We start from the raw sequence: 26,691 nt of genomic DNA, 5'->3' as shown, positions 1-26,691 counted from the left end.
AAATATATCAAATATGTTCTACTTAATGTATTTATATATCTATTTAAAACAATGTAAATATATTATATTAAATGATATTCTTTATTAAAAAATTAATGAGTACAATAAATGATGATGCTAATAGCATTTTTTAATGTGATGATCACAAAAACAATTTTCCTTATGGAGAGGTAGCAAGATGCTGATTCATGTCTCCTGTCAAGAATATGTTAATATAACAATGATTCATTTACTAAAATTTGTAATATCATTTTTTACTATCACACATTTTGTCCTTACTATTATATGTCTCAACTTGCATTTTTGCAAGAATCATGCAGAAGTTTCTCTCTTCAAGAGTTCCTTTTCTATTTGATGAGTAAATACTAATCCAGTCAGAGTTGATACCATACTCCTCTTGGGTATGCCAGCATCTTTTCTTTTTTTACGTTTAGATTGTTTATTTATATTTTTTATTTTCTTTATTTTACTTTCGTGTATTCGCATATGTTCTATTAATTTTTGTTTTGATGATAACCCTGCTTTACATATATCACAAATAAATCTCTGACCTAGATGATAAATTTTTATATGATTATTCAAATTAGATTCAAACAAATATGATCTTTGACAATCTTTATATGGACAAGATATTAGAAGTCTAGATTTTTCATGAATTTTGGAATGATTTTTTAAGCGAGTTTCATTTGAAAATACTTTTTCACATTGATCGCATTTATAATCTGCAAAAATACAAAATAGATACTAATTGTAACTAAAGTAGATAACTTTATCAAAACACTTTTTATATATATTTTCTTATTATTATAATATAATGCATACCATTAATATGATGTGTTTTTTTATGTTTACAAAGTAAAGCCCATTTATCAAAAACTTCAGAACATTGTTCAACTTGACAAGAATAACTTTTCTGTCCTTTCTCGTGTATTGTTTCATGACGTTTTAATCGTTTTATATTTACATATTTTTTATTACATTTACTGCAATTGTATGAAGTCACACCAAAATGTACAGCAATATGCTGAATTAATTGATGCTTTTTATTAAACACTGCATTACATTCATTACACGTTAAAATATTATCATTGTTATGTACACGTGCATAATGACGTTTTAGATTATGATAATTACTGATCGTTAGAGAACATTTGCTACATCTAAAAATAATAAAATTATATTATGAAATGTACAAAATTTATTTTACTTATATGAAATATTATATGGAATATTATGTGAAAAAGATACTTGCTGTAATCTTTTCTTTGTAGGATTATGTATTTCCATATGTCTTTTCAAATGACTAGAGTTAGTATAAGCTTTGATACAATTAGGATAATCACATTTATAAGGCTTCTAAAATATACAATGAAAATTAAAACTTTTTAAATACTACACTATATACAAAACTAAAATATATTTAAAAAATAATACTTCTCCAGTATGTAATCTTATATGTCTATCCAATCGAGACAGCTTAAAATATCTTGCATTACATCCAGTATATTTACACACATATTTTCTATCACTTTGTTCATTCTTAGAAATATTTTGAGATTTAGTGAAGTTTGATGTTTCATCCAAAATTTTTTGTGGACTTTTAATTTTATTTTGACCCATTATATACCAATGTGGATGTCTTCTTATAATTTAAATAAATATCTATATAATATTCTTTGTATTTTATTAATATTATTATAAAAAAGATATTACCTGTATTACTGAAAAAAGTAGTTTTAAGTATATAAAAACCGAGGTTAAATTTCCCGGACTAATCAAAAAGTTTAATTGAGGTTAATTTTCAGAAATTCAATTTTTAAATTAAATTGGATTTTTAATATAGAATAGTTTTTTTTTCTTTTTATTTCTTTTTTAATAAAATAATTTAAAAAAATCAATTTTTTGTTATAACTGTAATATCATTATTTATAATAAGACTAAAAGAAATATTTCAGAGAAAATGTCATATAATAAAATAAAAATTATGCTAGAATTCTAGGAATATTACAGGAAGGAATTTTAATAAAAATAAAGCACGTCGCAATAACTCATTGTAACAACGAATGGGACCACTCGCGATCAGCTGATCGCGTTTCGTTATTTCGTTACAAATAACACTGACGTAAGTCAACTTATCATATAAATCGGTACTTTTTTATTAAAAATATGGCAAATAAGAAGAACTAAGATAATCTATATCGTAAATTAATACAAAATATTAGAATTTATTTTATTTATCAATCATACTCTTCAAGAAGAGGTTAAGCTTACCCGCATAAATTTGAACGCGGAGGTAAGAATTTTTTAAATTGAAATACCACGAATACATTACAATTTATATTATGTTATTAATACTGCATTGTGCATTCAATATTATATTAATTATAAATTCAGTCTGACAATTATGTATATATTGTTACTATATTGTATATTGTTACTATATTATATATTGTTACTATTTTCAAAAATTATCAAAAATATTATATCATATTTCTAGATATGATCTAAATACAATAATAGTAGTGATTTAAAAAATACAATGGGGCAAACTTTATGCGAACCAGTAACAACTAAAAAGTCAGCATGTTGTAGAGATTCCAATTACCGTGTAGGTAGTTCTTGTATGCAAGGATGGCGAATTAAAATGGAAGATTGCCACGTGCATATTCTCTCTCTTCCAGATGACCCAGGCACTGCTTTTTTTGCAGTATATGATGGTCATGGAGGTAATAATATTTTTGTATTTTGTATAAGTAATACAAAATGGGTACAGGTATTTCATGTAGATATATATATATAGTAATTCATATATTACATTTAATTTAATTTTAGTATTGGTAGAAAGATATAAGAAGCTATTTGCATTGAAAGTTAAAACTAATAGGTGCGGCGATAGCTCAACATGCGGGAAAATACCTTCATGAATATATCACCAAGCGAAGTGAGTATAAAGCAGGAAATATTGTCCAGGCTATGCAACGAGGTTTCTTGGAATTGGACAAGGCAATGCAAAATGATGTGGTACTTAGAGAAGAACAATCAGGAACTACTGTTATTGCATTACTTATTAAAGATAACATTTTGTATAGTGTAAGTTTCTATGGTTTATGAATTACTTGATAAATATATAATATTTAATTCTAACTTCTCTTCAATTCACATATACATATTTTATATTTGTTCAGGCTAATGCAGGTGATAGCAGAGCAGTGGCAAGCATTAATGGAAATGCAGTCCCACTTAGCCGAGATCATAAACCTACATTAAAAGACGAACGTGATAGAATCGAGGCTGCAGGTGGTTGGGTCGAATTCAATCGCGTTAATGGTCACCTTGCCCTATCCCGTGCTCTTGGAGATTTTATGTTTAAACGTAACAATCACATGTCACCTCAAAAACAAATTGTAACAGGTAAGAAATACTTTAGATTATCGTAACAATACGAATAATATATTTAAATATTTAAAATATTTTGTTTAGCTTTTCCCGAAGTACAACAATTTCCTATAACCGAAGATTGGGAATTTGTTGTCTTAGCTTGTGATGGAATTTGGGATGTTATGACGAGCGAGGAAGTAGTAAATTTTGTAAAGACTCGTTTAGCTTGGTCAAAATTCGTAGGAACCGAAATGGAAGGTGTTATGGATCCTGAAGAAATATGCGAAGAATTAATGAATTGCTGTCTTGCACCAGATGCTTTAATGGGTACTGGTTGCGACAATATGACAGTTGTACTAGTATGCTTTCTTCATGGAAAGCCATATTCGCATCTTATTTCACGTTGTCAAAAATCTAGTACAAATTCTTAGTTATTGTAGATTGGTATATTGATACTTTCTCATTTCTTTCTCTCTGTATCTCTCTATCTCTCCTACTCTCCTACCGTACGATCGTCTCCCCTTTTCTTAACCATCTACGTCGTTACTTAACGACTTAGCTTTTTTATATTACACGTATGCGTTGTAATTCAGCGCGAAGTGTTGATGTTATGAAGTGGGGACGAACAAACGAAAAGGATGAGTTTTTAACTATGAGTACTTTTCCTTTTTTATGAAAAATTTAGAGGCCTCTGTTTTAGATATATCAATAGATCTAACCTATTAGATAATTATAAAATTTACTAATTGCTTTTGTAAAAACATTATCTCTGATTTTAATGTAAATTTAATTTTTTGAAACTATGCTTTTATGTGTAAATATATGAATTCCATTATATACACAATTATGGATTCTTCAGGCCACATCTTTGGAAAACAGGCCGCACAGCAGCTCAATTATAAGCTTTTATTTACAATTCTGAAGAATGGACGAGAAATATTCTAACATAATTTGAGTAACAATCATGATAAAAGATCGTAAGATTTTCATAATTAGAGTCCATAACGTTCTTGTATAGAAGAAACAGCTGCATTGGCAAGGGAACTAAGTCTTCCTGCAACTTTATTTACACCTTGACGTACACTTTCGCGTACATCGTCCAAATCAACTACACCAGCACGTCCTCCACTAAAGCGAGCCGTTAAAGAAGCAGTAGAAGAAGTCGGCGAAGAATTTCCAGTGCCAAAATAATCTGCCGACGATATACTGGATGAACCTTCAAAGCGGCGAAGGTTACTTTTACGTTCCCACTATAAATAAGTAAAAATTATAAATAAATCCATATTTCAATTCGAATAAAATTTTAACAAAATAATGACTATTTTTACTTACTGAGTCATCATAATTACTGTCTTGGAAGTACTGATCAGAACTAATAGCCTTGGCACTACCAAATTTCTTTTGAGCTTCACCTTCGTCCGATGATTTATTATCACTTTTATTATTATTTTGACGACTCAAGAGTGGTTGTCGTTTAGGTGGCTCTGGTTCTGCAATAATAACAACTTCTTCACTTTTAATTTTGTTACTATTGTTATTAGAATATGGAATCGATAGAGCTGTATAAAATTCATCCAAGCTCATAAATAAATCGCGATCAACGTCGACATCTCTTGATTTAGATTCAACAGCTGTAATAGTTTTTGATGACGATTCTTGAGTTATTGTCTTCATATCTCCTAAAGCTGAATGACTTGCACCACTAAAAAAAAAAAGTAAATTGTGTAAATCATTTATACGTTACTACAATATCGTTGAAAATAACAAAAAATTTTATATTAGGATAAACTGACAAAAATACCTGCGTGCGTTAAATCCCATTCCAAGGCGTTCTGCCTGTCCAGCCTTTAATGGATCTAATTGTTTTGTTAGTTCTTCCACTTTCTTAGCTTGCTGACTTAAATTTTGCTCGTAACGATAAGCAAATCGTGTAGCAATTTCCTCCCGTTCCTCTTTTGTTCCTTCATGTTCTGCTGTTTCATTCACTTCGCTTCCTATTTCTATGACGCTTTTTTCTAATTCATCAAAATTAGTTTTTACTCTTTGTGCTCCTAGACCACCAGCTTTTTTTCCAAACTGCATACAGATAATTTAAATGATCATCTATATCTGAAATTATTACTATAATGCTATACTGAAATAATATAAACATACTTACACCAGGTCGTTTAGACTGAACTTTCCTAATGCCAATAGTAGGTTTTCTTTCAGATTGTACAGATGGAATAGACTCTGAAAGTTTTACAGATGGTCCTAGAGAATTAAGAACAATATCCGAAGATGCATTTGTATCACTTTTTTCTATGTCTTCTTTAAGTATTGTAGAATTAGATACAATTTTTTCTTCTGTTGGAATGTTAGATTCATCTAAATTTAAATCAAAATTTTCATGCTCTTGGAAGAAGTCCACATCATTGGATTCTTCTGTGTCTGGTTCTACACTTTCCTCTAAATGCAACTGCACATAAAATTATTGTTCCAAAACATATTTATATAATTGTAATTATTTTGAATACCCAATCTTATAAAGGAACATGTAATATAAGCTTAAACTATCGCAGTAAGCATAATTTTGATCACAAATATATGATATGAATTTACAATGGAATGAATAAACGTTTATAAAATGTAACATCTGAAATATATGAATGAACCAATAATTCGAATGTTGACACATATATGCAAAAAGACACAATATCTTTTATTAGCAATTAAAAGCAATTTCTTTTCTTTATTTCTTTTTTAAAACAGTGTTAAGCAAAGATTAGTAAAATTAAAATAGTGCTTTGTGAAAATATTTTCACAGCTCACCATTGTTTTATTTTTTGTTGAAGGAAGAAAAACCTATAATTAGCATATTTATAATTACAACTGTTTCAATCAATAATGTACTACATGTCAACTACTAAGAAATTAAAAGATAAAAATTCTTACTTTTGTTCCATGGCGTCGCATTGCTAGTGCAGATGCTAGTGCCAACTTGTCCTTATATTGCATTGCAACACGAGAATTATACTTTTGTTGGGCATCTGTTGTAGTACAGTTATGTTGAGCAAAATATTTTCTCTACAAAGCATAGGATAAGAATATAATTTGTAGAAAAATAATTTCAAGACATATGCAACGTACAAGCAAATAAAAATAATAAGGAGAAGATACTAACAGCATTAGCATTTCCACCTAGCTGCATGTTTCTTAATTGTAACCATGTCCAATTTGTATCAAGCTGGGTAGACCTTACAAATGTTAAATGAACCCCTAGACTTCGATGTACAGCAGAACAATCGATACAAAGAAAAACTCCATAAGTCACACTGGACCATGCTGGATTCTTTGCATTGCAATCGAAACATGTCTATAAAGATTAATTACCATCATTACATGTTTATTTAAAAACAGTTTATAAAATTATTATTAAAAAGAAAAAGCAATTTTTAATAAGCAAAATTACGAAATTATTTTATTAATGTTAATATCTTCACTATTGCTTCCAGTTCGCCATTTCCATAATTCCTATAAACGTTACATGAGAAAGTAGATGTTCATACATAATTACAGGTTGGAAACATAAATAAAACGTGAAATGATTTAAATAGATGTAATTACTTGATATGTTACAAGTTACTATATCTCTTTTTACTTATACAATAGAGAAAATAAATTAATTAGACCTTATTTGCTGGAATTGCACGTAATCTTTTAAAAATTTCTTCAATATCGCTCTGACTAGGTCCAAATTCTGCCATTTTTTGACGTGTTGTCAACGAGACTGCAAGGAACTCTGGGAAGTATGAAGATGGCCAGTGTCTTTTGGCGCTGCTATCGCTTTATTTTAAATTATATATTTGCGTATACTTACATACGTAATTTCGATATAAATACACAATAACAATAAAAAATCCATGAAAACAATGAAAACTTCATATTTACAATTTTTTTTATTAATAAATAGTGTCAATTACTTTTTTAAAACGCTGAATAAAAACTCGTAAAGAAATGATTTATTTATTTTGAATGTAATTATTTTTTTTTATCAGTAGATGTATCGGAACGTCCTGTATTTGGAGAATCACTTACATTTACTTCTTCTTCCTCTATTTCCAAACTGTTCAGTCTACATATTCAAATATGAAAATATATTTTATATTTTATATTTTGACTAAATCGTTCTTATTTTATATACAATATAAATACAAATCTTACTCGTCTTGTTCTAAACTGTAGAGCATTTGAAAACCAGCATCAAGACTAGGTGGAAATCCCATATCTGGATCTAATAATTGAAGTGTTGGTACTTCTCGGTAAACATTACCAAATTCATCTAATTCATCTAATTGCAATTTACTAGCTGCCTCATCCAAAACTATTCTACAAATTAGAGCAAAATTAAGAGCGTTGATATCGAGATTCAATTAATTATTTATTTTTTCCCTATTATTTATAATATACAAACTTATTCGATATTAAATTTTATTTACCTTTGTTTTTCCATCATTGTTTCTACCTTTTTTTTCATATTTTCTTCAAATCTTAAAATATATTCCTGATAATAATCATGTATTGCTGTTACCCCGCCTATTCCTGTTTCTAATAAGACTCTTTCCATAGCATCCTGAAATAAAATATATAACTGTAAAATACAAAATCTTCATATTTTCTTAGTTATATTTAACATAATAATTTTACTGGGAATCCATGATCTTCTTGTTCAGCTGCTACTTTCAATAGAAGTGTCATTCTTTTCAAAAAATGATCAGCAATGTCAGTAAGCGTTTCTATAGCTAGATCCGATGAATGTTCAAAACCTATATGAGCTAATAAAACGATTACAGCATGTTTCAATAAATTATGCGCTGTTTCTGATGTTAAATGATGAACAGTAGAGGAATTCTTGAATGTGTCTCTGAAAAAAAATCTATATTTATCACTCAAATACAGTTAATTAATATCATTACTTAACAATTATACATACGTTTCAACATCTGCAGATAAAAATCGGAAAAGATTACATGGTACTTTAGATTCTTCTTGAGAATCTTCTGCTTCGATTATAGATAAATTTCCTAATACAGTTCCTTCATCCTATTTATAACGATTATACTAATTAAAGTACATTGATAGAATATCGATTATTTAAATAGATTGGTTACTTACCATCATTCTTAATTGTTGATGAAAGTTAATAGTATTTAATACATGAAAGTTTCCTATAGGAAGCCTAAATAAATAATTCAATATTATTATATAACATCTGTATTAACGTTATACTATATATCATACTACTATCGCAATATATCCTTACTGTATATATTCTGGTTGTCGATCAATCTGATAATCACAATCAGTATTATTTGCTTCATCCATAACTTGTCTCCAAACATTTTCTATAATATCTGGAGTAATTATTTCTTGTTTCAAAGTTTCTCGAGGAGGCAGTTCTCCCCATAAGACTGTACTTCCATGGCCTTTGCTAGATTTCATTGTTTCCTTGCAAAAATATAAAGTATTTTCGTTTGAATATATTACTATAATAATATAAAAAATATAGATCTAAAAAATATGTATTTACAATACATAAATATGCACACTTCAAACTTCTGTAATATTTTTATAACATTTAAACGTACCATATAAAAAACTGTATTTAAAATAAAAATATTAACAATACAGTATTATTCCATATTAGAAAATCCCGCGCAAAATGCTGAAACTTCAGGTTATAAAAAGCAAAGTGTAACTGCATTACCAAACAAAAAATATGCAGTTCTATCCTTTGCAAGAAATATTTTGTTTACAAAACACTCGAACTTTATCATATCACGTACTGATAAAACTATTTCTTTATGAGATAATATTTCCCATGCAATACGAGAATAAAACTTAGCTGTATGTGTTACAAAAACGATTTCAGACGTAATTGTATGTTATTAGGTTATAGCGTCTGTGCGTTTTGTCCATATTTTCTTTGTCGTAATATATAACTTCTCCCTTAAAAACACATCGATTTCCTTCGATTATCGATATTACGAAACTATACCACGTATGTATAAAGAAAAAAGTAGTTATTAAAAGATAAAAATAGTAAACAATTAATATTATTGTTGTTAGAAAGATTATTCATATAAAGAATGAATTACAAATAAAAATATTTAAAGATATGTTATATTATTTTATATTGTACTATAAAATTTTATACTTTTTTTCAGGAATTAATTAGTACTAAATAAGCAAAAGATTTTATTAATCAATAGACACAATGGAAAGTGCAGCAGCCTCAATTTTAAAACGAGCTGTCGAAAAGGATAAAGAAGAACAGTATACTATGTCCCTTTTATTATACCAAGAAGGTGTACAAATACTTCTTAACACTATAAAAGGTTTGGAATATAATATACAAACTTCATATATATGTAAATAATTTTAATATTCATAAACTATTGTATCAAATTATTGTAATCGAAGAATAAGTAATAAAATGCAGAGACAAAGGATCCAGTTAAAAAAAAACATTTTGGTGTTATGACTTCGCAATATCTGGATAGAGCAGAAAAATTAAAGCAATTAATTGAAAAAAAGAAAATACAAGGTACATACAGAGAATTAATAAAGATTAAGGATGGTGCAATCGGGTATGGATACAATAGTCTTTTTGGTAGATTTTTGGATGCTATGGTTACATATATTCAAATAGAAGATCCATATATAAGGGCATTTCATCAGGTATATTAATTTTAATGTTTAATGTTTTAATGGTTTAATATTTAATATATAATATAGTAAATACATTTATTATTAATATATATTATTGATTACTTTGCTCACAGTGTCAAAATCTAGTAAGATTATGTGAATTGGCAGTTCAAAAATGTCATTCCCTATCAAAAATATCTCTTACTACTACATGTGATCCAGAAGATTTTAAAAATCAATCTAAAAGACTTGAAGAATTGAAGCACAGTTTGAAATCACATCTTATATCATTTGAAATTACATATTCTGATACATTGCATGACAGACAAATTCTGTAAGATACTTGTTTATTTTAATTTATTAGATATTTGGCTTTCTAAGAGATATTTATATTTATATTTTATTACAGACTTAGCAATGGATGGATAATAAAGATAGGACGTGGTTTAGATTATTTTAAAGCACCTAATGGAAAGTTTGTTCTGGGTTATTGCGATCTTGAATTAAGATCATGTCAGGAAACTACAGTAGATATCTTTCATAGTAGTCAACTGACAGATACTGTACCATGATAGATAAAAATGAAAAGTAATTATATATTAAGACGCGAACATATCAAAGCAAAAATTTTATTTTCCTTTAAACCAGTATTAATGCGTACAAAATGATGAAAGACATGTTTGTTTTTGTTTTTACTAAGAAATAGCATAAATGGATGTAATGAATTTCAATCATCAGTTTTTATTCTCGAAGGAAAAAAAAATTTCGCTTTAAAAACATAATTCTATATTATTAGATTTATTAGACAGATAGTATCTTATGCAAAACTCTTTGACCGAGCCAATGAGGTGGTTTTTATATTTTTATCAAAATTATAATATACCATTTATTCATTTATATTATTATACAATTATATTTTATGAGAATTATTTATTCAATATTGCAAAGTATATTAAATTTTTTCAATTAGTATCAATTATATAGTATTCTTTATTTTTTTATATATAGACATTCTTTTATTTTATAATAGAAAATTTATAAAATATTTACATTATTTACAATTTTTTTCAACCTTTTGCACTTGAATATATTTCGAGAATTAATAAAATTAATTAAAATAATCGTGTGCTCTCGCTACGTCTATCTGTTTCACAGCTTTCTTGCATGCTCGTCTTAAAGATTTAGTATACTTTAGAAGACCAGCTTCTATTTGTTCTTCATCTTCAGTGAGAAGATAATTCACGTCGTATGTAGGAAGACAATCGGCACCTCCAACTGCAACTACTTGTCTCGCTATCTCTGGATCTACGCAAAGCCTTATCAGAGCAGCTGCAGCCGTGGTCTCTAAACGTTGATATGCGTCCTCTAAACCTGGAGGTCTCATTCTAAGAAAACAAACCAATGCAACGGATGCTCGTGCTTTAGCTAAGTATTCTCGAGCTTCTGGTAAACGTGCCAATTCACCTATGAGAGAAGCCACTTGCTGCATCAACCAAACGTTTCCACCGTTTGATTTTTTCACGCTTCTCAATAAATTTCTTATTGTATCTTGTCGTATTATAATATCAGCGCATTTTCTTGATTTAGATATTTGATTGAGCGCAGCGGCTGTCAACAGTAACGTTTGTTCCGAATTCACATTTTCAATAAGATTTCCTAAAGCAGTAATTAATGTATCCGCAAATGGTTCAACATGTGGTAAGCCTACGGCATTGGTCCATGGTGCTGTTATCTGTACTATCAAAGCCGTAGCTTCCATTTTGTTGATTTCCGACGACGTTCTACTGGACAAGAGGTCAATCACGATTTCCGGTCCGTCGTCTTTAACGAAGTGCTCAATTGCTGTTCTTGAACAGCACACGCTCGACAGAGCGCGTAGAGACGTGGCTACGTAATCATTTGATTTCCTAATGGCAGAAATGAGAGAAGTTAGAAGAGCCCTAATTCCCGCACATCTCGCGATACTGCTGCCTGCTCGTGCTCCGGCTAAACCCAAAGCCGTGAGAGCTGCCAGAGCTCCTCTAGCTACACTACTGTCTTCCTTCGGGACTTCTTCCAAACATCTTACTATTTTCTGCAAGAATAATTAATTATTGTTAATAATTAAATGAGTAAATTCTTCATTTTGTATAGGTTCTATTTTGCACAAGATAACGAACCTCGATATAAAAATCTAAACGAGTATTAATGGCACTGTCGACATAATCTTTCATACTGTCTAATTGCATGAGAATTCCTTTTAAATTCGTTTGCTGAATTCTTCGAGGTGGCGGTGCTCCTAATTTCGATAAAACTGAAAAAGCATCGTCCTCGATGGCACGTAATAGCTCCATTTGTAATCTGCCACTTTTCGAATGCGACACCTCGCTAAAAAGGTAGATCGTACCGTGTTAACCAAACGTTTTTTTTTTTAAATGTTAAAAAATATACTTACTCTAAAATATATTGATAGTGACGTTCAAATTGGTCAGCTCTAACGAGAAGCTTGCTTGCAGCTGCCGTAGCCAAAGAAGATAACATCTTCAAATCTTTCATTTGATCCTCCTCCGAAATCAAATCGTTATGCTTTCGCCGAGGTAGATTCTTACTTTGAAGAGCGATACAACATTCATTTGCAGTTTCTGTTGTTAAGTCATTTAACCAAGTTTTGACTGGCAATTCGATCTTGTCATCAATATTTTGAAAATTGAAAAAGAAATCGTACGAAAGATTCGTTGCAGGTACTTTTGTTATTCTCGTAGAATTTAACGATTCGTCTTCTAACAAGCTAGACGAAAGATTAGGTAAAGCAGTCACCCTAATCTTCGTTCTGAAAAAGAGATCATTCGTATTACGTTAATTCGCCTACATTAATTGTAATTGTTAATTGTTAGTAATTTTGTAATTTATTCTTTTCCTCTTTTTCTTTTCCTTTTATTTCAAATACTACCTTAAACAAGACATAGCGTAAAATGTAAGAATCAAAATTTCATAATAACAACACAATTGTACTTTCATTCGATAAGGCACAGGATATTCTCGGTTTCTTTTGTGACCGAATGGTTTCCGGGATAATGGATCAGAGTAGAGAAGCGATAGTGAGTAAAGGCTGACTAATCGGTCACCTCCGGAACTGGAATTTTCTTGTGAATAGGATGACTAATCTCGATTCTTGAAAAGAGGTATGCAACTATATGATCACCTGCACCGGTCTTATACTCGTATATTAATTTAAATTCTTCTTAGATACGTTGTCTCTCGATGAAATGATCGAAATCGACCTACTCATTTTTTTTCTTTCACGCGTGCACGCGTCCTATGACACATAACATCTTACACGATGTAACTAAACGTTAACGCGAGCATAGATCGAGCTGACCGATGAAAAAATATCCGTGTCATGCAATATCAACGATTTCATAAGAAAAAAGTAATTTAACGTTAATTTTGCAAAATCCATTGAAAAATAATTATTATTTACTTATACTTTGTTTCTTTTTTTCTAGCAAATATGCATCATTAAACTTATATGCATATAGTTAATGAGTTTACTTCGTTAGCTATTTAAATTTATGCCGATCCAAAGAAAACGGCGTTTTCCGTTCCCCTTTAGACCGACAAAGTATCTCAGTTATTTGTAACTTCGTAGAAGGCAAGACCTTCCGTATTATGAGACATCTTGTGCATATAAAGTGCTCACTAGCTACATTGGAATATTAAACGTCAATGTCAGTAGGTGGAATATTTTTTAGTCGCGCAATACGTGTCTTCTGGTATATCAAAAGAGATTACGACAAGCCTATCAATGCGTTCAAAGATACGATGCGCTACTTTCAATATAGCACTGAGGATATCAATAAGTATACATACCCTGGACAAATAATATTTACCAAATAGTCAAATTCAATGTCTCTTTTATCGTATCTTACATTAAACTAATCATAAATAAATTGCGAAGGAAAGTTTTTTCTACGCAAAAGATGTACATACATTCATGCAATAGTATCTATTTACGAAAGCCATAAGAATAACAAGGCGAAGTTCATTACGCGTCGCATTCCTATCGGTTTGGCTCACCATGGGCATATTATCGCAACGATTCACTCTGCTTTCATAAAACCTACATATTCTTTATGTCTTATCATTCATGAAAAGATTTCAATATCTAAGATAGATTTATTTTTCGAATCTTAGAATATTCGGTAGAATTATCGTACAATTCGAGGTACTTTTATTTACTATAATTTGGCAGATGTTAGACTATTTTATATACTTTCTAAATCTACCATCTTGTTAATAAATACGAAAAAATACCTGTCATCTCGTTGAAAGTTTCGTATTTTAAGATCCTTCGGAGTTGAAGTACAAGTCGGTCGAGGTATTAAATCGTTTTCCGACCAAAGAGAACCAATTTTATGACGAATTCTACGATTTCTTTCCTTAGCTTTCCTACGTCGTCTTCTACGTCTCTGCGGACTTTCATCTTCTAAAGTCTGCGAGCAATTTGATCGTTCGGAATCAGAGAAACCAGAATCTAAACTCTTTAGATCTTGGCTGAGAGGACTGAGGGATCTGTTCCCTGAAACGACGGTATTCTCTTTGTTTTCGTGTGTACCAACAGTGATATCCGTTTTCTCTCTACAAATGGTATTGAAATTCGTATTGTGAATAGAAATTCTTTCAGTTAATATCACAAAATATAATCGGTTTACACGACTTACCTTTGAAGTAACGTTGGGTTTTCTCTACATTGAATCAATGCATCATCGCATTGCAGTTCATTAACTTTCGGACAAACGTGTATGACGGTTACGTTATCAACGTTCGTGAAATTATTTTCGCGTAAACTGGAGGATCGATTTTCTTCATCGTTTTCTGAAGGATAATCCGTATCTGTAGAAGGAGGAGGAGGAAATTGAAGAACTTCAACGGGATCTTTTCTACGTATCGTCGAATCCTTCTTTAAATCCTGCGATGACATTTGTTCCCAAAATACTTTGCTTTGGTATCTCTTGAAGTTATTCATCTTTTCCTTTCAATTTCCAATAAATTCACAAAATGCTGCGTTACTTTTCAATGTTTTTTCATTGAGATGTCATAAAGAACAAAAAGTGTGCTTTGCGTGTCGTAATCGAAGAAGAAACATAGAAGAAGAAGGAAAGGTTTTAAGAAGGGTGCTTTCCTTTCTAACATGTGCCAGCAGTGGTCACAGTTGGTCTCTTCGTTGGGTGCGATACAAGGGTGGTTTAACGATTCAACAGAGCAGAACAACGATCCTCCCACGGGTCGCGTGGCCTCAGAACGACACCTTATGGTCTCCTCGTTTGAACCCCTATGAAGAGTACTCCTGTTAATCGTATATTTTGTTTACGTATACGTAACGTTAACGTACTGAAAACTTAATTTTTCGATAATGAAATCTTCTTGCAATGTTTCAGTCGTAAGAAGAATCCTCACTTTTATTATTATTATTTTTTTTTTATTCCAAATGTCATCTCCCGATAATTATTAAATCAAAAAAAGGATAAAATTTAAATGATGATGATCGTCAAGTTCACGCGATACTGATCCCAACGCGTTGATGTGCCGCAAACGACTGACTCCGACCGACTCGCTTTCGACTTCTCCGCCTAACTCGATACGCCTCCCTTTTTCGTCCTCGCATAAGCCAAGTCGTATATGAGACTGGAACTCCTCCCCTTCTCTTTTGTCGCTCTTGTGGGGTGCACCACCTTTCTCCATTCTTTCTCTACCCCCCATCTATAAGTATTCGTCTACTAACAGTGTATGTGTTGGCTGTACATCATGACCGTTAAAGCATAGCTTCGTGTAACTCTTTGCATAATTGATATTCACTGACATATATCTGTGTTAATTTGTTTTTCAACGCGTTTTCCTTTTTCATCTGCAAAAGTATAAAAATAAGAAAATATTGCAATTCGCGATAACGTTCTCTGTTTAGATGACAAATCATCTTCAGGAAGAATATTGATAAAAATAATATAAATAGAGAGAGATTAATATTTCTATTATTTCATGTTTTATATCATTGGATCATTTATTATCATTGGATCACATTTACGTGCATACTTACACACACACGCGCGTGCGCGTATGCATCACGTTCCTTACCGCCGTGTCGTGCGTAGGTACGTGCGTTCGTGCGTGAATGACTCATCCAAGGGGCCAAAGGGGACGGAACATACATCACCATGGGCATTTTAACGCAGATGCCCCGTACGGCGCGTGCCCTCGAACCAATCGGACGCCCCTATGCTGCTTCCGTAACGGCAGCCACGTCTACACGAGTCATTTTCCTATGACCCCCTCTCGATTGAGGGGACCAGAAATGAGGAGAGGAGTCACACCTGGCCCTTAAAAGTTCTCTCTCCATTGGCGTGATTTTGTGACGCTTCGCTAGACTTTATCATTTACATACTCATATGTGTGTATATGTGTTTTTATTATTATCGAAAAAGGGTAATCATATACCTCAAAGATTCATCTCAGATGATTCAAATTTCGCTTCTTTTTCAGAAAAAGGACAAATTCAACTTTCTTTTTCATTCACATCTGGAAATATAAACAAAGAATTTGAATATTTTACATATATTTGAAATTCTCATCTTCCTTTCTTTTCATAATTTTAAAAAGGATAGCAAACCAGACTGGTTTGTTTTTTATTTTCTACGACTTGAAAGTTACAAAACAAAGATAAAGACATTCGAATGTGTGATCGATTCTTTCAAACCTTTCTCTCGAATAAGCCCATCCTACCGGTATTCTTTATCCTATTGTTTAGATTCCAAAGGGACTAAGTCCATATGCAGTTATGTATCGCACGTACAAAGCTATCGTAGGGCTCATACGACCCCTATTGTATGTACATACGTACGTACTATGAAATCGAAGGGACAGCTGCGAATAGACCGTTATTTAAACGCGTGCTCTCGTCCAGATTGATCGTTGGGTTTTAAATCTTCAATACGACTGATATATTATCCTAAATACAACCTTTGATAATTATTTTTTCGATCTTTATAAATGGACTAAGAATACAAATTTACATTATAAAAATTAATTAAAATTATATATGTATTCAAATAGGACAACTACAACTACAACTACAACTTGTTATACAAAGATCTACATATAGGATAGAGTATTTAAATCGAAACATCTAAATTATTTAAGAACATCTCCGTTATTTATTTATAGAAAAAGTTACGCTATTTGAAGGAGCACATTCTTAAAAGATCTTTCAAAATATAATTTCGGAAAGAAATTATTTTATCGCTATATCGTACCCCTTTAAATAATCTAATTATCTTAAGAATTTATTTCATAAAATTATAAATAATGGAAATATGGAGAAAGTATGCACTTTTTAACAGAAAGTATCAAAACAAAAGTTGTAAAGAAATAAATTATTTTTATGAAATAAAAGGAATTGATTGTAGCATATTTCATAAATTTTGATAATGTATATTCCATAATGTTTCAGTTCCAAATCGACGAAAATACACATTTTTGGACATTTGGAATTTGTAAATTTCGATTGCACAGCTTTTTAAAAATACTCTTTATTTATATTGTTGTAGTCTTAGCTAATTGTTGGCTTCACTACAAATAATTTATTTTCCTGCATTGTTTAAAAAAATCAACATACGAGAACGAAAAAACTTTTATGTACATTTAAAACTGGTTATCTTAAAACCTATAAAACGTACTACAATAATTTTTATCTCATCTGAAAGGTTACTTAATTTTTTACAATTTCTATTCCAGTACTTTCGTTAAAAATCAATATTTTCCTTAATATTTTAATCAAATTATAAAAACGAATAAAACAATAATTTCAAAGATTGTTTAAAGAAGCATTTTCCAGCCCATGAATATATGAGACTTTTTGTTAAAAATTAAATTTTTTATAAAATTTCAAAACCTAGCCGAAATATTCGGACCACCCTATATATTTCATATCATTTATTAATATATAATATCGACAATATAAAATTACATATTCATTAACAAAATATTCATCTTTACTAACCTATTATTTCAATTGTATCGCATATACGACTTTTTATAAAGTATAATTAAGTTTATACAAATATCGTTGATTTTTTATAAAATATTAAAATTAGTCTTCCAAGGGTTTTTTTAATTGCCATATTTCAATAATCAAATGAAATCTCAAACGTAACTGAAAATATAAATTCATTATTTTTCCGCTGTTTTCAAAAGAATAAATAGAAGTTATTCGAGATTAAAAATTTTTGTTTAATTAAAATCAAAAACAGTAATTTATATATTATAGCACCTTAACTGTTTCTGTTTTTCTTTTTTTATTGAATATTTTTTTTATTGATATATTGTGTCGTTCAAAGGAGATAAATAAAATCAATCATAATGCACACACAAATGAAATCATCGATATCATCTTCTTTATACGTGATTCCCTTAATACATCTGTAGAGAAAAACTGTAGAAGTAACCATAAAAGGACTTAAAATTTGGAATCAACAAAGCACAGTCGATATTCTTGACGTCCTCTAGCGATAAAACTTTGAAATATAAAAATTTGGATCATTAGTACTATTTCCGCTATAGCCAGTTTACGAGTGGTATTTCAGTGAAATAACAAAATGGAATAATCCCTTTCGATTGGTTTTCGTTTTATACTCGTGATGATCGTCCAATAAGAAAAGAGAGCAAAATTATATTTTATTCGATCGCAGCGCCATTGTATCTGGAATCTCCTTACGTTTGTCGTGTCTTTCGTTTTCTTCGAAGTCAGAATTACATTTGATATTGGATTCAGATATAGATTCTTTCATAGCGTTTCATGATGGTAATTGAAAATTTTGCTTTTTATACGATAAGATGAGAAATAAGAATTTGTGTTTATTGTCAATGTTAATAAGATGAAACGAAATCGGTGATAGCTTACATGAGGATGTAACAAATGGCGCACGTGTATTACTGCCAAACGATATTTAGAATAATGATTTTGATTTTGATATTAATTTTATTTTAATTAAGTGAAATATACGATATATGTATATATTTTCCTGTGTAAAACTTCAATTATATTTGTTGGTTATTAGGTTTCTTTAAATCCTGTAAGGATTCTCAAAAATGAGGCAGAAGAGGAAAAGGCAGAAATTGCTAGATTGAGCTTATTTGTAGGAGCAATAGCGATAGGAGATTTGGTAAAATCGACATTAGGACCTAAGGGTATGGATAAGATTTTGGTAGCTCATGGACGATCTGCTGGTCAAGTACAAGTTACCAATGATGGAGCTACAATTCTTAAAAGCGTTGGTGTAGATAATCCTGCTGCTAAAATTTTAGTTGATATGTCACGCGTTCAAGATGATGAAGTTGGAGATGGGACTACTTCTGTTACAGTACTTGGTTTGTATATTTGTGTAATGATATTATAATATTGAATTCTATCAAGTCAATGTTAAACTATTTAATTTATGTATAATGCATTTAATATTTTTTAGCTGCTGAATTATTAAAAGAGGCAGAAAAATTAATAGAACAAAAAATTCATCCACAAACTATTATTTCTGGGTGGAGAAATGCAACTAATGTAGCAAGAGAAGCACTCAAAAATGCAGCTGCAGATAATTCTGCAGATAGTGAACGCTTTCGCGAAGATTTATTAAATATTGCGCGTACAACTTTGAGTTCAAAGATCTTGTCTCAACATAAGGAACACTTCAGCAAGTTGGCAGTAGATGCAGTATTGAGACTTAAAGGATCTGGAAATTTATCAGCTATCCAAGTTATTAAAAAACGTGGAGGAACTCTTTCAGATTCTTTTCTGGATGAAGGTTTTTTGTTAGATAAAAAGCCTGGTCTTCATCAGCCCCAAAAAATTACAGATGCACATATACTTATAGCTAATACTCCAATGGATACTGACAAAATTAAGGTAAAGAAAATATAAGTTCTTTACAATAAGATTTTTATAAGATTTTTATTTAATATTATAATCTATATAAAAGGATTGAATATGTAATAGTATATTCTGCATTAGGTATTTGGCTCTAGAGTTCGTGTTGATTCTATGGCAAAAATAGCTGAATTAGAAGTAGCAGAGAAAGAAAAGATGAAGGTAATTACAGATTAAAAGACGAATAGACATAAACAGAAAAATATTACGATGAATAATAATAATTTTTTTCACAGGATAAAGTTGAAAAAATCATAAAGCATGGCTGCAATGTTTTCATAAATCGACAACTAATTTATAATTATCCTGAACAATTATTTGCCGATGCTGGAATTATGGCTATTGAGCATGCTGATTTTGATGGAATTGAAAGACTTGCTCTTGTTACTGGTGGAGAGATAGTCAGTACATTTGATCATCCTGAGATGGTAAAACTTGGTAAATGTGAACTTATTGAACAGGTTCGTATTTCCTGGGCTACATAATATACAATAGTATGGATTAGTAAAATATATATTATATTTTCGTATAGGTAATGATCGGTGAAGATACCCTGCTTCGATTTTCTGGCGTTGCTTTGGGAGAAGCGTGTACTGTCATTATACGAGGAGCAACTCAACAAATTCTTGATGAAGCAGAACGGTCATTGCATGATGCTCTTTGTGTTTTGGCGGCAACAGTACGTGAATCACGAATTGTTTATGGCGGAGGTTGCAGCGAAATGGTAATGGCATGTGCTGTTATGAAAGCAGCAGCTGCAACTCCTGGAAAAGAAGCAGTTGCGATGGAAGCTTTTGCAAAAGCTTTACAACAATTGCCTACTGTTATTGCTGATAATGCTGGTTATGATTCAGCTCAATTAGTTAGCGAACTAAGAGCTGCGCATAACTCTGGAGCCAATACGATGGGTTTAGGTAAGTCTTTAAAAAAAATTAAAAATATTAAGGCAATATAAAAAAAAATTTATATAAATATTATTTATGATCCTTTTTACAGATATGGAAACAGGAAGAATTGGTTGCATGAAACGATTAGGAATTACAGAATCATGGGTTGTAAAGAGACAAGTTTTATTAAGTGCTGCAGAAGCAGCAGAAATGATTTTACGTGTGGATGATATTCTAAGAGCTGCACCAAGGAAGCGCGTCAAGGATCGTGGACGTTGTTAATAGTGGAAATGATTTAATTGCTATTACATTATTATATTGCTTCTTTAATTTGTAATACGCGCATTATATCGACTTACTTATATTTCAAACTAAATATTACACACATCCTCGTTTTTATTATTTAATACACTTATTTCAAACAACTTAAAAATTGTCAATGTATTAATTCTTCTACAAAAAAAAAAGAAGAAACGATACACTACATTATCTGTCATATATATAAAAATTTTTATAAAATAATCTATTCCTTCTAAAAAATTCATTCCATGAAAATAACAAATTTTAAAGTACTCTCTGAATGTTTGTTGATTCTATCTAAGTTTCTGTTTATATTTTGAATAAACCGCCATTGTGCCGCCATTATAGACAATTGAAACTTCATTTAATATCAGTCAAGATTAAAGAAAAAACGTATTTGGATAATTGCCAATTATGGCTTGAATTTCGTTTAATTATAATTGAAAAATAATTTTAATATCAAATTTTGTAAGAATAAACAGGAAAATAAGAATGTATACAACAAGAAGCGATCAAAGATTTGGCTAGACCTAACCTAGACGTTTTAAAAATATCAGTGCATTTTAATGCACAGTGACAGGACCAGTCAGTGTCATGATTCTTTTGTTAATTATTAGTATATTTAAACAATACTTTTCCAACATGATACATTTATTTAAATTATAAAAAAGGTAGGTGAGCATAATTACTACATTTTTGTTAGATTTTATTTACGTCGAATGGATACTTGTTAAATACGATTAGATAGATAAAAATTAATTAATTATAATCGTATAATTCATGAAAGTCTTTATATGCAACAATCATTACTGTGTAATGTGAGCTTTAAGTAATCTATGTTACTTGCATTATAAGAATTACTCTTATTTACTGTGAATAATGCAAGTACAGTCAAGCTAATGGCTGCATTTTGATATTTTTTATTAATTAGATTCTGATAAGTTTATTTAATAAAAGTATTTTTTATAAAAATAGAGAATTGTTGGAAATTTGAAATGTTGATAAATGACTTGAATTAATAAATAATAAAAGTATGTTATATTAAAAATAATTTTGAATTTAACGCGCGAACGGTGGGTCTGTGATGGCGGATAGTTGCGTTTATATTTCTATTACGCTTGCTGTGCAGATTGCAAATGCTTTTATCTTAATATTTATTATTTTATAAATGTTATAATTTTTCAATTTATTATGATAATGTAATATTCCAAGTAATTTTTTGAATAGTATTCATACATAATACACATTATGAGTGAGCAAAGTCATCAGTAATTTTATCCACTTCTTTACGAAATAAATAATACGACATAATAACTGATTGACAAGTACTTAAATGTCTAAAAGTGGTATATTTAATATTTTTTTATAAACACTGAGTATAATTTCGAATTAATTACATACGATAATTAAAACAGGTTAAGCATCATAGTTTATAAAATAGTAGAAGAGTCTCTATTATTCTTTCTAATACAAAATATTGTGATTCGACTATTATTGTGCAGACAAAATGACAGAACTTCTTACAGCATCAATTACATCTAATGAAATGCAAGAAAGATGTAGTATTTGGGTAGAATCACAGAATGAACATTTGTATTCTGAAGACACATCAAAAGATAAAACAGAAAATAGTTATAATGATTATGAAACCGATTCTGAATTTGATTCCGTTTCAGAATGTGGTAGTAAAAGACGTAGAGTAGGGAAATATTTAAAGCATGAAGTTTTACATTTAGTTTGTGAATGGAAAGATTGTAAATTTGATAGTAATTATATTGAAGTATTTACAAGACATGTTGCTAATCATATAAGCGATTTAGAAATAAAAGTTAAAGAAGACAATACAGAGGTTTATGTATGTCAATGGAAAAATTGTTCACATGAAAGTGGTATTTCTGATGAAATTTCACGACATGTCAATTACCATTCTTATCATACTAAATTAAAATGTATTGGAACAAATATTCGTGGAAGAATCAAATTGCCTGTAATTATAATGATAATTAAATAGTTTCAATGGTATTAAGTAAATTATTTATCACAAAAAATAAATTTTTTACAGAAATGTAATAGAGATGCAGATTGCAAGAATATTATTGATTCACCAGTACCACATATCTGTAGATGGGAAGAATGTTTAAAGATTTTTTCTAATTATCAGATGTATTTGTATCATATAACTGCTCACATAGATACTAATCCACGTGGTAATAAAGTAGAAGGTGGAATTGAATGTAAATGGACAGGATGTAAAAATAAATATCCTAGTTTATATAAACTTAGAGATCATATGAGATGTCATACTAAAGAAAAAATAGTTGCTTGTCCAGATTGTGGTACTATGTTTGCTTCCAATACGAAATTTCATACTCATTGTAAAAGGCAAATTCCTATAGATGGTAAGACAAATATCAAACATTATACTTCACTTCTCATTTTTTTTTTAAATACTTTTCATTAGTTATATTTATTTTTATAATGGTACTTTAATAATTTATTTTTCAGTGCAAGGATTTCAATGTTCACATTGTAATAAGTTCTATCCAACAGAAGGCATTCTACGTGATCATATGAGATTGCATGTATTTAATTATAAATGTACTTTATGCGATATGACTTGTGAATCACCAGCTAGTTTAGCAAAACATGTGAGATATCGACATGTATCCACAAGAACTTTTCCATGTCAGTTGTGTTCTCATGCTGCTAAATCCCAACAAGATTTAGATTCTCACATGACTGTTCATACAAATGGACCCAATTTCTCTTGTCACTATGAGGGTTGTTCTTTCACTTGTAAGGGTGCTTATACATTAGACAGGTATTTTGATTCTTATATTGTTTTATATATCTATTATGATAATATGTAAAACCATATCTACCATAAAAATTTTAATTATTGTAGACATGTTGAACGTATACATAGTTTAGAAGTGAGATGGTATTGTTGTCATGAATGTCCTGTTAAATATAGAAAAAGTTATCGCTTAACCAAACATCTTATTGAAGCTCATCATTTGCAATTACCTAGTGGTCATAAACGATTTCAATATGTACAAGATGAAGATGGTTGTTATAGACTTCAAATGGTTAGATATGAGACAGTAGATGAAGAAAATACTTCATCTATTGAAAAACCAAATATTACGGATAAAAAATATAAGCTTAAATTAGATAATACTTCATCATTGGTAAAAGTAGAAGTAAGAACAAATATATTGATTCGAATTGTACATAATGTCCATTTTTGGCTAGATTAATATGTTATAAATGTTAAACAATTTTACTTTTTCAGATTTTAGAAGATAATACGGAAGATGTACAAGATTTACAGATAAAACCCATAACAGATTTTAATATGGGTAAATCAATGCCTGTTATATCAAATATTTTAATAACTTTTGATGAAATAGATGAAAAAGGAAACATAACAAAAAGTAGAATTATAAATTCTCAAAGTATATAAAATATCAAATCATAAAAACTTTTATTAGAAGCAAAATAAATAAAATAATAAAAACATAGTCTGATAATTATATATATACACGTGTGCGCGTGCGCACACACTTTATTTTAATAGAAAAATTTAAAAAATAAGAATTCTTAAATTAAACAATTTTATGTTTTTATTCTTTCTCTTTTTAAAACATATATTTATCAATTTTTGATATGCAAAAGTAGTTTTATGTGGATAGAATTTTAATGAGTTATGTAAAATGAATAAAGTGTACTCTTTTGATGCTTGTTGCAATTATACATTCTTTAAAATGTGCGCTTATATTTAATGATATAATCGGTTCTGTATCTAATATTATTAGTCTTGCCAAAGTAGAATTCAAATCGAGCATATTCCAATTTTCCACACAATATATACAAACGTGACCTAAAAATATCCACATGTTTGGTATTATATAATATTATGAATGAAATATTTTTTGTGAAAAATAATAAAATATATGAAACATAGAAACAAATACTATAATACAATTTACCTGAGTTTAAACCTAATATGAGAAGCTGTGCATAAACTAATACAGCAGTGGGTGTTCCATGAAATATGGGAAGTATATTATGAAATTTCCACTTTCCACCATGAATAGAAAAACCTAAGTATCCCTGTTCTGATAGCAAATAAAAAGTAAGATAATTGATATTTTTAATTATCTTTATTGAATTTACCTGTAATGCATACTGCTATATTAGTAAACATATAATAATCACGGATATATAGTTTTGGTGGTTTTACAAATTCTGTGATAAATACTTCTTCACCTTCTGTCAACTGTACATTAAGGAAATGTCCTTTCTTTGTATAAAAGGAAACCTATATTTAAATTTATATTTAATACAATTTTTATTAAATCTATAAAATAGATTGATTACAAATTAAACATGTTTATAATATATATTAGAAATATTCAAGTTTATTAAACAAAAAAAAATTATATATATTAGATATATTTTAAATATTTTATTTTCATAAAATTAGATACCTTATTACCATCTGCAACACCAGCAACAATATCATCAACAGGAAGTTCATACAATGTCCTGGGTATACATCCTTGGACAATTAATGTATTCTTTATGACACTGTAGCAATAGCTTTGACTTGTACTGTGTGAAGATATAATGAAGCAAATAAGTGGAATAATTACTATCTCTCTCTATCTTTATAAATATTTTTGACATTATTAGATAATAAGCTTTCTTACCTGAGTAATTTTCCATGATCCTTTTTAATGAGTTCCTTAGATTCAAGATCCCAGAATTTGATATGACTATTTATACAAGAAGATACAAGAATAATTTTTCTACCTATACAAAATGTTATAAATTATGCATAATTATAAAAATGACAAAATCTTTTATAATATAATACAATATAGTTATGTACTATTATAATAACATACTATTTGTCAAGAATTTAATTTTACATAAAAATTCCATATGATTTGCTACATATCTTGGTTTATCATTTAAAGCATCAATATCGTAAAAATAAATGTATCCTTTGGATGTACCAATAGCCAGAGTATTTTCTATACAAAATAATTATTTATTAAAATTAAAAAAAAATGGAATTGTTCTGTATATATATACTGTTTTACCCAGTACTGCAGTACAGGTAATGATTTCTTGAAAATGGTAGTTTGGTAATGGATCTAAACTTTCAACAAAAATATCATAATTTGTTAGTTTCTTGATCTTAGTCCACCATTTATACATATTTATCCATATTTCTCCTTCTCTTCTTGCATTTTTCAAATCAACATATGATCTATTTGGATACAATGTTTCAAACAACAAACTCCATATATTTTGTGATATTTCTTCCTTACATTTTTTATACCAAAAGTTTTGTTCCTAAAATAATTGACCTGACAAAAGTATCTATCTAGTAGTATCTAATTAAAAGTAGTATTACCTTTTACACAAAACATAAATATTTACCTTCAAAATTTTATCGATAATTTCTCTCCAGGA

General features: G+C 29.5%; 8 protein-coding genes across 13 annotated transcripts in view; 4 read left to right on the top strand and 4 right to left on the bottom strand.

Moving 5' to 3' along the window:
- Positions 1 to 58: 58 nt before the first annotated feature.
- On the bottom strand, positions 59 to 2,037 carry LOC127068640 (zinc finger protein 83-like). Of its 2 annotated transcripts, none has more exons than XM_051005035.1 (6): positions 1,714 to 2,037; positions 1,435 to 1,642; positions 1,253 to 1,356; positions 823 to 1,160; positions 280 to 722; positions 59 to 195 (listed from the first exon to the last, which is right to left on the bottom strand). In XM_051005035.1, the coding sequence occupies exons 2-5, from the start codon at positions 1,618 to 1,620 to the stop codon at positions 313 to 315; spliced, it is 1,038 nt and encodes a 345-aa protein (XP_050860992.1). In that variant the 5' UTR covers positions 1,621 to 1,642; positions 1,714 to 2,037; the 3' UTR covers positions 59 to 195; positions 280 to 312. The 2 variants fall into 2 exon arrangements, with proteins under 2 accessions (XP_050860992.1, XP_050860983.1); XM_051005026.1 differs by having other exon boundaries at positions 1,435 to 1,639; positions 1,714 to 2,035.
- A 42-nt stretch (positions 2,038 to 2,079) lies between these two features.
- LOC127068678 (probable protein phosphatase 2C T23F11.1) lies at positions 2,080 to 4,693 on the top strand. Its single transcript, XM_051005082.1, has 5 exons — positions 2,080 to 2,293; positions 2,498 to 2,726; positions 2,885 to 3,090; positions 3,186 to 3,411; positions 3,481 to 4,693. Exons 2-5 carry the CDS (start codon positions 2,540 to 2,542, stop codon positions 3,807 to 3,809), a joined length of 948 nt encoding a protein of 315 aa, XP_050861039.1. The 5' UTR covers positions 2,080 to 2,293; positions 2,498 to 2,539; the 3' UTR covers positions 3,810 to 4,693.
- Positions 4,271 to 7,183, bottom strand: LOC127068612 (ADP-ribosylation factor GTPase-activating protein 2). Of its 2 annotated transcripts, XM_051004957.1 has the most exons (8): positions 7,050 to 7,183; positions 6,542 to 6,733; positions 6,313 to 6,444; positions 6,190 to 6,222; positions 5,537 to 5,836; positions 5,180 to 5,454; positions 4,711 to 5,080; positions 4,271 to 4,628 (listed from the first exon to the last, which is right to left on the bottom strand). In XM_051004957.1, the coding sequence occupies exons 1-8, from the start codon at positions 7,122 to 7,124 to the stop codon at positions 4,371 to 4,373; spliced, it is 1,635 nt and encodes a 544-aa protein (XP_050860914.1). In that variant the 5' UTR covers positions 7,125 to 7,183; the 3' UTR covers positions 4,271 to 4,370. The 2 variants fall into 2 exon arrangements, with proteins under 2 accessions (XP_050860914.1, XP_050860922.1); XM_051004965.1 differs by lacking the exon at positions 6,190 to 6,222.
- Positions 7,184 to 9,088: 1,905 nt separating this feature from the next.
- LOC127068710 (MIT domain-containing protein 1-like) lies at positions 9,089 to 10,653 on the top strand. The gene is made up of 5 exons (XM_051005084.1): positions 9,089 to 9,418; positions 9,585 to 9,755; positions 9,860 to 10,098; positions 10,203 to 10,402; positions 10,478 to 10,653. The coding sequence occupies exons 2-5, from the start codon at positions 9,635 to 9,637 to the stop codon at positions 10,638 to 10,640; spliced, it is 723 nt and encodes a 240-aa protein (XP_050861041.1). The 5' UTR covers positions 9,089 to 9,418; positions 9,585 to 9,634; the 3' UTR covers positions 10,641 to 10,653.
- Positions 10,654 to 11,163: 510 nt separating this feature from the next.
- Positions 11,164 to 15,923, bottom strand: LOC127068560 (uncharacterized). 3 transcript variants are annotated; one of them, XM_051004868.1, is made up of 6 exons: positions 15,440 to 15,923; positions 14,769 to 15,379; positions 14,362 to 14,685; positions 12,503 to 12,877; positions 12,228 to 12,435; positions 11,164 to 12,142 (listed from the first exon to the last, which is right to left on the bottom strand). In XM_051004868.1, the coding sequence occupies exons 2-6, from the start codon at positions 15,071 to 15,073 to the stop codon at positions 11,177 to 11,179; spliced, it is 2,178 nt and encodes a 725-aa protein (XP_050860825.1). In that variant the 5' UTR covers positions 15,074 to 15,379; positions 15,440 to 15,923; the 3' UTR covers positions 11,164 to 11,176. The 3 variants fall into 3 exon arrangements, with proteins under 3 accessions (XP_050860825.1, XP_050860836.1, XP_050860815.1); XM_051004879.1 differs by having other exon boundaries at positions 15,505 to 15,923; XM_051004858.1 differs by having other exon boundaries at positions 14,769 to 15,923.
- Positions 15,924 to 18,778: 2,855 nt separating this feature from the next.
- On the top strand, positions 18,779 to 21,430 carry LOC127068623 (T-complex protein 1 subunit beta). The gene is made up of 7 exons (XM_051004978.1): positions 18,779 to 18,901; positions 19,158 to 19,467; positions 19,563 to 19,996; positions 20,102 to 20,179; positions 20,254 to 20,478; positions 20,550 to 20,931; positions 21,014 to 21,430. The coding sequence occupies exons 1-7, from the start codon at positions 18,896 to 18,898 to the stop codon at positions 21,184 to 21,186; spliced, it is 1,608 nt and encodes a 535-aa protein (XP_050860935.1). The 5' UTR covers positions 18,779 to 18,895; the 3' UTR covers positions 21,187 to 21,430.
- Positions 21,431 to 21,937: 507 nt separating this feature from the next.
- Positions 21,938 to 25,191, top strand: LOC127068628 (histone H4 transcription factor-like). The gene is made up of 5 exons (XM_051004990.1): positions 21,938 to 23,191; positions 23,267 to 23,603; positions 23,710 to 24,025; positions 24,110 to 24,407; positions 24,500 to 25,191. The coding sequence occupies exons 1-5, from the start codon at positions 22,712 to 22,714 to the stop codon at positions 24,668 to 24,670; spliced, it is 1,602 nt and encodes a 533-aa protein (XP_050860947.1). The 5' UTR covers positions 21,938 to 22,711; the 3' UTR covers positions 24,671 to 25,191.
- LOC127068634 (uncharacterized) overlaps positions 24,912 to 26,691 on the bottom strand; it is a 6,050-nt gene continuing 4,270 nt past the window's right edge. Inside the window, exons 1-8 of one of the 2 annotated variants that reach the window (XM_051005005.1) lie at positions 26,659 to 26,691; positions 26,316 to 26,571; positions 26,118 to 26,246; positions 25,920 to 26,022; positions 25,698 to 25,821; positions 25,384 to 25,528; positions 25,197 to 25,325; positions 24,912 to 25,087 (exon numbers count right to left, since the gene is read on the bottom strand). The exon at positions 26,659 to 26,691 is cut by the window's right edge and continues 4,270 nt beyond it. In XM_051005005.1, coding sequence (XP_050860962.1) covers positions 24,912 to 25,087; positions 25,197 to 25,325; positions 25,384 to 25,528; positions 25,698 to 25,821; positions 25,920 to 26,022; positions 26,118 to 26,246; positions 26,316 to 26,571; positions 26,659 to 26,691 — 1,095 coding nt within the window. Of the gene's footprint in view, positions 25,088 to 25,196; positions 25,326 to 25,383; positions 25,529 to 25,697; positions 25,822 to 25,919; positions 26,023 to 26,117; positions 26,247 to 26,315; positions 26,586 to 26,658 lie in introns of both variants that reach the window. The other variant, XM_051005015.1, reaches the window with a different exon arrangement.

Source organism: Vespula vulgaris, chromosome 1, assembly GCF_905475345.1.
Source record: "Vespula vulgaris chromosome 1, iyVesVulg1.1, whole genome shotgun sequence".
Taxonomy (NCBI): Eukaryota; Metazoa; Arthropoda; class Insecta; order Hymenoptera; family Vespidae; genus Vespula; species Vespula vulgaris.
Note: the sequence above shows the minus strand (reverse complement) of the source record. Positions and strands in the feature narration are given on the sequence as shown.